Source organism: Crotalus tigris, unplaced genomic scaffold (assembly GCF_016545835.1).
Source record: "Crotalus tigris isolate CLP2741 ecotype Arizona unplaced genomic scaffold, ASM1654583v1 scf7180000017678.2327064, whole genome shotgun sequence".
NCBI lineage: Eukaryota > Metazoa > Chordata > Lepidosauria > Squamata > Viperidae > Crotalus > Crotalus tigris.
The window spans coordinates 1,726,753-1,739,048 of record NW_024096561.1 but is presented as its reverse complement, the minus strand read 5'-3'; the positions used below and the strand labels follow the sequence as shown (position 1 = coordinate 1,739,048).

General features: G+C 37.7%; 1 protein-coding gene across 2 annotated transcripts in view; it reads right to left on the bottom strand.

Annotated features, from left to right (window-relative positions):
* ADGRA1 (adhesion G protein-coupled receptor A1) overlaps nucleotides 1–4,109 on the bottom strand; it is a 462,284-nt gene extending 458,175 nt beyond the window's left edge. For both annotated transcript variants that reach the window (XM_039337456.1, XM_039337457.1), the window contains exon 1: nucleotides 3,240–4,109. In XM_039337456.1, the coding sequence (XP_039193390.1) occupies nucleotides 3,240–3,463 (224 nt within the window). In that variant the 5' untranslated portion in view covers nucleotides 3,464–4,109. The remainder of the gene's footprint in view (nucleotides 1–3,239) is intronic.
* Between the last annotated feature and the right edge of the window lie 8,187 nt (nucleotides 4,110–12,296).

Sequence of the window (12,296 nt, the reverse complement as noted above, 5' to 3'; positions counted from 1 at the left end):
TTCCCTCTTGACACCCAAACACCAGAAAATGGCCAGAACCTACAAATCCTTTAACAGCAATTATCCTTAATTCAGCTGTGTGTATCAAAAACCATTTCAACGAAAGTTGAAACAAGAGTTAATAATTTTTTTCAATTAGGTAAAATGTTAAAATCATTTGAAATGTTGTGCTCCATTCACTGAGCCTCTTCTCTGAGAGAAAATAAAGTAGAAGTAAACAGCTATAAAAATATTTGCTCCCACGTCTTCCATGAACTTTATCACCAATTTCTGCAGCTGACAAAATGTCACACCATATAATCTGATTAACCAAAACCTAATTCTCTATAGCAAGTATTTGACACTTTCAATCAGTCAGTTAAAATATTCAGCTACTGAACAAAGCATTTCCTTTTAATTTTAATATTTTGCTTGAGCATCTGTTTTAAATATTCTAATTTCCTTTAACTTACTTGCAAAATAAATGGTCAAAATAGGAAAACAGTTTAAAAGTTTAATGCTGAAATGTACTGTTAAGCTGCAATTCTGTACTTACCTGGAAATAAACACTAAATGGGATTCCTTTAAAAAGAAATAATTGTTCTGTACTGTACAGGTTTGGTCTTTTTCATTTGTAAACAATCTTTTGAAAACTCTATATAATTATAGTACCATGAATAGGATAATAAGTCAGCAAATGTATATTATTGGCTTCATTTATTCTACCAGTTCAATTAATATAAAACAGTTTAAATTTATCAAAATACTCTGCGTTAAGTGGTTGTGGACAAAAGGGTATACATTTAATAATATAGATCTACCTTTCAAACCATTAAAGACAAGTGAAATGAATGTATTTTATTTCAAGAAAACATTGTTTACAACTATAATGCAAGCAACCTGCCAAAATGAATCCATATTTGAATAATAAGGAATATAATTTTCCCTATTTGCACCTAACCATGGTTATTGTTATTGTTTCTGCCATGTCCTATAATACTGCCTTCATCTCACAAGCAGTCCAAGACAAGTATATTAAACTAGTATTTCCCTTATTAAAACATTATCCAGGGGTAGCTTCATGGTATATTATAAACCTGTTAGGTTTTGTCACTAATTATCTTGGGCGGAAGTGACTTAACAAAGGCAGGAAAAGGATTGGGATCAGCACTGGAGACAGCAGATTTCACATCTCTGTAGTGTGAATTCACAATATTCCAAATTTCACTGAATAACTCAAGGATGGAGAGCAGAAGAACATGTGGAGGTAGCCTTTAATAACCTCTAAGAGAGGAACATACTGCATAGTCCAATGAGTATTTACTGGAAAAATCAGTATGTTGAATATGGCTTACTCCCAATTAATGTCTATGATCCTATACACACCAGTTCTTCTAAATATATTTCAAATTTATATGTACATGTTAGCATTGTATCCTTAAAGTAATTACATCAGAAATTATATTACTTAAGTTTTATGATGTTGACAGGATTATTTCAGAAGAGTTCCATTCAAAATGAAGTTGGCATATTTATACCTTAATAAGAGATTCCCAGAAGAATAGTAAGAATAGAGCAAGCCAAAGTTTGAGTAACAGAACGCAGAGCACATCTGTATTTTCCAAGCACAAGCTCCACAGATGTTGTAAATTACTCTCTTTTTTCAGTTGTCTCTCTGAAAAGTGTCAAGTTTAAGAATAAAGTTCAGGCAAAGACTAGAAATTTTCACAGCAAGAGTTGTTTTAGTCATCTAAAACATTACACTCAACAGCACTGGACTTGTTGGATGAATAAATCATTTAGAGGGGAAAAAATGATGATACAATTACATTCAACACTGTTTTAAATAAACCATAGATCAGGCTGTAAGAATAAAATTTACACAATATAAACCAGACTGCTCTGCATTTTAAATCGAAATACTCAAACTTGTTAATCAGATCAGTTTACTAATCTACAGTCCATGTTTAATGGCATTTCATATTATTCTTATTGATTTCAGTGATAACATCTAAGTAAATTTGCATACAAACAGACCTATCAATTTTAGTTTATGTAACAGGAACTGATTGAAAATATATTTTTAACATTGCTTGGGGGGAATGGAGATTTTTGTAACTTTAAACCATTAAAATTGGCATCTAATGTATGGAGAATAGATCTCATTTCTCAAATCTGGTTAAACCTTTATTATTCAGTGCATTTGTGGCTGTTATCTTTAGGGTCTGAAATTATCCTCAGTCGGGTTTAAAGTACTTCAATTGAAATAAGCCACAGCATGGGAGTATTATTTGAAAACCACTGGGCATGGTAGCGTTCAATTTACTTTCCAGTATACATTACTTCCCCCAAAACAAATAAAATGCTAGCAAAAGTTCCGAAAGAAAGAAAATTCACACTTCTGTTGTACAAGCTTTTAGACAAAAATAGCTGCATCAAGAATCAGACCTTATTCCTCCAGGATGATTTCTATTTATGAAAGATAATGTCAGAATATACTATTCCTGCCTTCTTTCACATCAGAAAATCCCCAAAGTATTGCTTCCTATCACACTTCTTTTGCAGGAGGAAAAAGGTGTGGGATTTCCAAGGGTACACAAAATATCTGTTCAGCATTCCCGCGCCCATAGGTGAGTTTGTCTTTCTTCAGCTGGAAAGTTAACATGCGAGGAATCAAACTTTCCACGAGACCCGAGAAAGCTGGATCCTTAAACTAGCCTTTACAGTTCTGGAGGGGAAAGAATCCTATAACTCTTTTCAGCCCTTCCTTCTGTCCAACTCATTCCGTTTCCAGAAAGAGCTAATTTCCTTCAACAATAGACATGCTCGGTTTGGAAAAACGCAGCAACCAGCATTTATGCCCCTTTCCTCGGTTCAGAGGTCTGCAGCCAGGCCCTTTGACAGAGGGATTTCCTGCCCATAGTCCCCCACCTCCCAAGAAATCCCGCAAAGGCGGTGTAAAGCCCTCTGTCATGGAACTGGGTTTGTCTGAAACCAATAACATTTAATCCACGTTTCGCCCTCAAACGCAGCAGATTCCACCCGAGGGTTCCCCTCGCAGCTCTTTCTAGACCCAGAATGTACAGGAAATGCTAGGGCTATATCGGAGACCCCGGGCAAAAAAGGAAGAGAAGAGGCTTCTGACCATGCACAAAGTGCCGCCCCGCCCTGTAATATTTCCAGGGATCCGATCTGAGCCTCTTCGCACAATTAAGCGCTGCTCCCCCCCCCCACCTCCCATTCCCTGTCCTCTTACTCACAAGGAGACGGTGCGGTTGGGCAGCAGGGAGGGGTGCAAAGTTTCCGCCAACTCGCCTCCGCTGCAGACAACTTTGATGCGCAGCGTTTGCCGGCCGGGTCCCTTGGCGCGCTCTGCGGTGCAGAGACAGCTGTCAAGGACCAGGTCCGGACAATTCCTGTTGGCTTTCGAAAGCCCCACCGCAGCGGCTGCCACCAAGCAGAGTGAGTAGCACAGCCCGTGCATGGCGAGGGGGCGGCGGCGGCGGCGCCTCGGGTCTCCTGCGTTTTGGCGGCTCTAAGTAAGAGGCGGCGGCGGCGGCGCTCATGGCATAGTCGGTGCGCACAGCAGCCCTCTGGCAGCGAAAGGGAATCGCTGTCCACCCTCACGCCTCTTCCTCCTCGTCCTCTCCTCCTCCTCCTCCTCCTCCGCAGGGGCCAGAGACGGGAGGCGCTCCCTCAGCCTCGGCACCGCCGCTTCTCGCCGCCGAATCTCTGGACGGACCACACGGAGAGCGCTTTCGTGCTGCCGCGGATGAAATGCCTCCCACCTTTCGGCCGCTGGAGGAATTATTTTTCTTTCTTCAAGTGTTTCTCGGGGGGGGGGTCAGCGCGTGCTGCTTCCGAGGGCCGCCCCCCCTCCCCTCAGGGTCAGCCCCGGTACTGACCACGCGCTGTGGGGGAGATTGCATAAATTGGACTAATTTCCTGCAATAAACTGCCTTTAGTTTTTTCTTTTGACCAGCATCCTTAAATATACATGGAGAAGGAAACTTATCAGTGACACACAAGGTCAGTCACCTTTGGATAATTGTGAAAGGAATCTATTTTCCTTGCTATTAGACTTCTCAGCCATGCAGAGAGGAAGAAGAGTACTGACCATAGCCTTTCTAGTCCGGTCATGGGAGGATAAGATCTAAGCTGCAAAATTTCACAAAACCACCAAATGTCAGCAAAGAGATTCAGGACGTTTAGTTTTTGTTTTTTATCTAGAGGACGTCTAGATTTTTTGCAGCCTAGTTCTAGTATTTTTGTTTATTCATTATTAAATAATTGTAGCAATCTCATTATTTTTATATAGTTTCTTTTTTCCTCCCCCAAGTCACATAATCATGCTTCTTGTTTATGTCTCAGTTTAGAAAAAGCGGTTTCTAAAACTGCCTACTGTCATCAAGAGACTCACTGCAGCATACAAAGAGGAATAAAAACACATAACAATAAAAAGGACAAAAATATATTAGGGTGTACCAAAATTTTAAATCTTGTCACATTCCAACAGGTTCAGAATTGCTGCAGTCCATAATATTGAGTAGAGAGATAAAACCAGTAGATTCGAAGCACCTATACCAAGATCAGTGTCTGGTGGATCTATAGCTTAGAATAATGTTTCTTAAAGTGTGGTCCTAGGACTCCTTGGTTCCCCAAGAACTTCTCAGAGGTTTCACTCAAAATTATTTGCCACCTATATTTAAAAAATACTCTGTTACAATATTATATTAAAATCCCATCATATAACTGTGAGTAGTGGCAGTGAATATGTCAGTTTTAATTTTTAATATTGGTAAACATAACACACACAAACAAAATGTCTTTTGGGCTCTTCCATAATTTTTAAAAGTGGGAAAGGGGAGGAGAGGGAGTTTATGAAATACTGCTTTAGAAAGATAAAAAAAAGTAAGCATATTGCTACACTGTCATATGAGAACAACTCAAAGCCTCACATAATAAGGATAGCTCTGGTGACCAGCATCATATTAACTACACATAACTGTCTCAGCATAAATCATAGCCAATAATAAAAACAAAGAATTTTTTTGGTAATGTAGTGGCATATCTTACCCTCTGCTGCTTTCGGAAGAACAGCTGCTTCTAAATGAGTTTGCCTAAAAAAAAAAAAAGTCTAAAACAAGATACAATGCTCTAGTCAGACCACAAGATACCACTACTCAGTTACAAATTCATAAAACAAAATAGAAATTGATGGCCATGACAATAAAAAGATTTTAAAGAAGAAACATATTTATTCCCAGTCAGAAATATTATAATTTGTGTCTGCTTTGCTTTTAAATATTTTTATATTTCCCTTAAATTCCCTTAAATATGTGTATACATACAGTATATGGCAAATTTGGAGGACAATACAGTGGCCAACAAATTTGAAAAGATCCATCTATACTCCAATACTAACAAAGGGACATAACAATGTGTGCAAATTATTGTATAATATCCTTAACTTCACATGCTAGCAAAATATGGATCATGCAACACGGATTAGAGCTCTAATGGAAAAAGAGATGCCAGATGTTCAAGCTGGTTTTAGGAAAAGCCAAGGAACATGAGACATTACTGCTGAAGCATCCTGGATAATTGAGAATGCCAAAGAATAACCCCCCAAAAGTCACTATGTGCTTCGTTGATCACAAAAATGCCTTTGATTGCATTGATCATATCAAGCTGAAAATGCCCAGAATAATGGAAATCCCAGAGCATCTCAATGTTTTCATGAGAAACATAGAAATCAGGAAGCTACAGTACATATGGAACATAACGACTCACCTCAGATTGGCAAAGGAATGTTAGAAGGCTGTATACTCTAAATAAATAAATCTAAATAAATAAATATCTTATTTATTCAGCCTATAGGCAAACATAAATTAAGAGAAGCTGGAAGAAGAAGATGAGTGCAATTTTAAAATTGGAGGAAGAAGCATCAATAACCTGTATTGTGCTGATGACATAACCCTGATGGCAGAAAAGCAAAGGATCTGCAAGCTCTGGTAATAAATGTTAAGGAGCAAAGTAAAAAGGGAGGACTAAAATTGTACACACACACACACACACACACACACACACAATTATTTACAAACTAATGATGGGTAGAACAACCAGACTTAAAATTGGCAAAAAAAAGACACTGAAGTGGTGGTTATCTTCTGCCTTTTTGGAACAGCCATTAGACGTGAGGGAACAAGCAGTTAAGATAGGGGTCTTCAAACTTGGCCCTTTTATTACTTGTGGACTTCAACTCCCAGAATTCCTCAGCCAGAAATACACTGCAGACTAGCATTTGGTAAAGCAGTCATGAAGGCCTTGGAAAAAATATTGAAATACTGTGGTGTTTCTGCCCCTACAAAGATAAGAATTGTGTAAACTGTGGAATTTATTGCCTGTGAATATTTATAAAAACAAAAGTTAGTTTTTGAAGAAGCCGGATATATCCAGCTCAAATTATCCTACTTCAGACACATTATGTGAACTCTCTCTACAAAAAGCTTTATTGTTGGGAAGATGGAAGGAAAGAGAAGAAGAAGACAGCAGCAAGGTTGATGGACTCAGTTATAGTGGCAATGTTGAAAGACTGAAACACCAGGTTAGGAACAGATCTTGTAAGAATATAGATTTTTAAATAATATGATAATTAATAGCTACATATAACAACAAACGACAAAGAATTGAAGCCTTTGAACTATGGTGCTGGAGAAGACTCCTGCGAGTCCCTTGGACTGCAAGGCGTTCAAACCAGTCAGTCCTAGAAGAGATCAACCCCAACTGCTCTTTAGAAGGCCAGATCCTGAAGTTGAAACTCAAATATTTTAGCCACCTAATGAGAAGGAAGGACTCACTGGAGAAGGGCCTAATGCTGGGAAAGATTGAGGGCCATAGAAGAATGGGACGACAGAGAATCAGGTGGCTGGATGGAGTGCTAAGGAAGACAGTTAAGTGAGTTTTGTCCTATTTTATGACCTTTCTTGCCACAATTGTTAAGAGAATCATTGCAGTTGTTAAGTTAGCAACATAGTTGTTAAGTGAATCTGACTTCCCTATTGACTTTGCTTGTCAGAAGGTTATAAAAGGTGGGACACTGCAGACATCGTAAATATGAATTAGTTGCCATGCATCTAAATTTTAGTCACGTGACTCTGGGGATGCTGCAATAGTCTTAAGCATGAAAAATGGTCATAAGTCACATTTTTCAGTGCCATTGTAACTTTGAATGGTCATTAAATGAACTGTTGTAAGTGGAAGAATATCTATACAGGGAAATCATAATCACTGAAAAAGCTGTTTTCAGTATTTGAAGATAAAAAAGGAGTATAGAATGAAAAAAAAATGCATCAGAAGAAAAATGTGATGTTTGTGTCAGGTAACTGGGGCAAAGCTGTATGACATCAGAAATGTTTGATCAGCTCCCTTTGCATCTGGGAAGGAGGAATTTTGATGACACCTGTGATGCTAGGGATTGGTTTACATTAGCTAATATTAGCTGGAAATTGATTTAAACAAAGAAATGGAGTAGAGGGAAAGAACTGAAAATGGACCAAACAGAAAAGTTCAAAATAAAATAAAATGTATCTGAAAAATTATGTCCTATAACCACAGATCCAATCCAAATTATAGTACTGGAATTATTTTTAGACAAAGAAAAGGCAATGGGAACATCTAGTTGCATCATAATTTGTTGCTTCCTCATTCCCCCATATTCTTAAAACAACTATCTAGATAACGTTTGCGCTGAAATGATATGTAAATGATATGTAAACATGGTCTTTTCTGACCATGTTTGCAAACCTAAGAAGTTAAGCCCCTTGGTTCCAAGATGATTTGCTTTAGACACATAATCAGGCAGATGCTTGCGTTGAAGAAGGAGGCTAGTCTGCTTACAGAGAAATTTGGTCTGGCTCAGTCTAGACACATAACTAAACTGTATACCATGGACATTATTTGATATTTTTTTTGTAAGGGGCTTTTTGCAAAGCTAAAATCAGACTAATATGCATTATAATATGCAAACAAAACAAGAATAAAAAAGAAAAAGTTCAAGGGGAATTAGAAGGAGATTAAGTCTATCACATTGATAGATGGTGCATCCTTTACAATTAACTCCTTATAAATGCATCTGAGCTCTCACACACATTTATGCTAGTTTTGTTTCTCTTGGAAGTAACCCTAATCCCTTCCCAGAAAATGAAAGAAGGTGTTTTTCAATTATTTTAAAAGTAAACTTTAGAACTTATACAAATAATAAACATCACACTTAATGGCTTTATTTTTATACCATCCTAAAGAAATAGTAGTTAAGTGGAAGTATATAACTCTTTTTTAAAAATGTGATTAAAACAGATGCGCATGCGCACACATTCAATTTGCAGACAATTGTAAGTAGGATAATCACATGTAATCAAGGATAATCACATATAAGTAATTGTTTAACCTGATAAACAAACCTTCATCAGTTTGTCAACTTGCTACACTTTAGGCTTTCAGTTCACTGGTATAGCCTTTCCCAAGCTGGTACCCTTGAAGTTGTTGGTCCTCTCCTCCCCAGACATTGTTTGTATTGAATGGAAATGAGGGAAGAGGGACTGCAAAGCAACAGTTTTGGGTTGGCAGGAAGTAGGTCAAATATATTTTATTGTGTGTAGCAGGTACTATTAAAACCAAACAGGCGCTGATATATAAGGAAGGAAGGAATATATACCCTCTATGGCAGCGTTTCTCAACCTTGACAATTTTAAAGCATGTGGACTTCAATTCCCAGAATTCCACAGCCAGCAATTGCTGGCTGTGGAATTCTGGGAATTGAAGTCCACATGCCTTAAAATTGTCAAGGTTGAGAAACACTGCTCTACGGCCATGAAAGATAATAAAAAATTTCATTGACCCATTTGAAGTTTTAGTTGGTGGTTATTGTGTGTGTGTGTGTGTGTGTGCACGCGCGCGCGCACAACTTTATATGACCATAGGACATATAAGTGTGGATTTTTCTTAAAGAAGGAACCAATTATATATCAACTAAAGAAATCAACTTAAAAATGAGGAAAATTAATATGAATGATATTTATTGATTTAGTTGGTATAGATTTTTACCAAGTTTCTTATTTTTACAATTGCCTATGTATATACCAGGGGTAGGCAACCTTGGCTCTTTTATGACTGGTGGACTTCAGCTCCCAGAATTCCTGAGCCAGCGCAGCTGGTATATACCATATCTACATTAACCTATGTGTACATTAAAGGCTATGGAATACAATAGTTTTATGAGTTATCTATGAAATAACATATAAGGGGTAACAGATTAGATTCTATTATTTCTCATGCTAGATTACAACCAAACCCAACCAATAGCATAGATGTTATTCTATAGGATTCAAACCTCCTAGTGGGAACTAAAGGTCAGTTCCTTTCAACTTTTTAAAGTAGGTGATTATACACAGTGCCTTCTCTAAGGTTTCTACGCCCTGGGACAAACCCCAAATAGGTTAAAACTAGTCACATAATGCCTCCTGGTGGTCACTGTAACTGAAATATCACACAGGATATATACACTGTGAGAAAACAGGTATTTTGCCTCCTTCAAAGGAGGACAGAGTGGGAGTCTTATGAAACCCTATAGAAGAGAGTATAATATAACACATTTTATTTCTCCACTCTGAGAGCTTAAGGAAGAGTTTACCATATAGACTAGTGTTTTTCAACACTGACAACTTGAGGATGTATGGACTTCCACTCCCAGAATTGCTGGCTGGGGAATTCTGCTAGTTGAGAAGTACTGGAGTACAGAAGACTATTGTGATAGGTTCTATATATTTCTTCCTGCAGTACTGCTAAGTGCTAGGATCTAAATGGGTTCTAAAACCAATGCATTGAATTTAGTCATGTAAAACGCAAAGGTCCATAAGTTCAAATCCTAGCAGAGAGTTTGAACCCACAAAATAACATCTGGCTACTTACATCTGATGAGTTCCAAAGAAGACAAAACTGTTACCATAGTGTCTCCTGATGGTCAGTATCTCAAACATATTGTTTAAGAAATATTCTCAAGTCCACTTTTTTATATTCACTTTTTTAGGGAAGCATGAAGCAAATGTCACATGGAGCAAAATCATGGACCTTGGAAACGTATGCTTCTTTTTTGCACCATGAATTATGAGTCTTATCAGTATCATATTTATATCTGATTGTAAGGTATGCAGTGCTTTTTTCTAAAAAAATCAAAAAGGTGCCAGAACTCACACACATCATACAACCCGCCTTGCCTACCCTACAAGGTTCCATCCAAAAAAGGTGCCGGAACTCCATTCTGGGCGTTCTATGAGAAAAAAAGCTCTGAAGATATGTATATATTAGATAAAACCTCCATTATTGTGTTTCTGTGTCCCATAGTCATCATTTTTGAAAAACAAGTTTTAATTTGCTTGTCCTGTCAATGTTTTATTCTTTGGGATAAGCGATATACAGTTTGCTGAGATCAGCCACCTTGAAATGAGATGCATTTTACTTCTGTTTTTAATAAGAAGTGGGGAAGAAGTCAAAGATATGCTGCCTGTATTTCACTGTCTAGAACTTTGAGCTTGGAATTATCTTCTTTACAGAATTTTGCAAGACCTGATGATAACTTAGATTGCCACAAAATTGCTGATTACACTTTCTGAAAATTGCAGTAGTCCCACATTTAGTTTTTAAACTTAGTAAGTACATTTTTATCTTTCACTCCCTTTTCTTTTTCCCTTCTTAAATCTTGATTTTCATTGTATTTTACTATAATAAACTTTAACAAAACATTAAAAAAGAAGAATCATTTCAACAGTGGGGAAAGAACTGAATTCATATGGTAGACGCCTAGCAAATCTATTTTGAACCATCACTACTACCTTCCCATAGTTCTTTGCTCTTTGGTTTAGCAGTGGCCTAACTAACCTTTGCTTCTCTGAAGAATGGATTTATTTTTTAGCCTTAATCTTTATATCTTAAATGGTTCTTGAAATTACTTTCCCATTGTAGAAATATTGGAATAATATCTTTTTTTTCTTTTTATTGAATTTTATTATAATATAAAATACAAATGGAAACAAAAGTAATAAGAGAATAGAGGAAGGAAAAGTGGGGAAAGTTAAAAAAAAGTGCAAGATATGAGAGGAAGAAAAAAAGCAATGGCTTCCAACATTTTCAGTACAATAGAATATAAAATACAATTACAACCTCAAGTTTTTGTTTTAGCTATTTAGTAAGTAGTAGCCATTTCTATATTAACAAGCTAATCTAATCATCAAAACCTAAAATTTCATTTTTCTGCCTCGAGTGTGAAGTCCAGAAATGCTCTCCAAATAGAAATAAAACTAGAGACATTCTTTAATTAGAGCACTAATTTTTCCATCTCTGCCAATTCCATCACTTTTTAATCCATTCTTCCACTGTGAGAATTGATGAATCTTTTCATTTTTCTAAATATAGAATTCTCACTGTAGTCAACATGTATAATAACAAAGCTCCAATTTTTTTTCAAGTTCCTTATCCAATAGTCCTAATATCTGGATATATTATCAAGGAGTGTTTGTGATGATTTCATGTATTTAAGCTTGCCCATTTCAAATAACATGTTCAATAAATGATATTGGTGTACTAGTATAGTCATCATTAAAAGTCTCAATGACAACAAATATTCCATGACATCATCACACCAATTATATAAATCAGTGGTTTTCAACCTGTGGGTTGGGATCCCATTTGGGGTCGAACAACCATTTCACGGGGGTCGCCAAACAACGCAGTCCGCCATTTTTCCCCCTTTTCCTTAGCTGTGCTACTCCCTTTTATTCTATTGGCTTTTGAAAGCCAATAGAATAGACTCTCTTGAATAGAGTCTAATTCTATTGGCTATCAAAAGCCAATAGGAATTGTCCAGGCTGTCGCTGCTCTGCTGAGACTGCCAAAAATCCCATTCTGCAAACGGTGCTGCAAGTTGTCTGCAGCGAAGACGAGCTGTCTAGAAGTTTCCACCCCTCCCTGCTGAGCGACTATTAAAAATGTAAGTAAAAGAGGGCCAGGGGTGGGAGGTGGGAGGCCGGCGGGCGCAGGGAGGGTTGCTGGCGCGCGTGAGGCCCGGCGGGTGCCTTACCTCCCTTGGGCTGGGCCAGCTGGTGGTCGGCCTGCACCATCTCTGCCGCTTGCCAGCTATGTCTCGCGCGGCGCTTCTGGGCAGGGAAAGTCCTCGACTTACGACCGGTTGGGTAGTCTTCGACTTACGACCGGTTGGGGTTGTGGCATTAAAAAGGTTGAGAACCACTGATATAAATGATGTA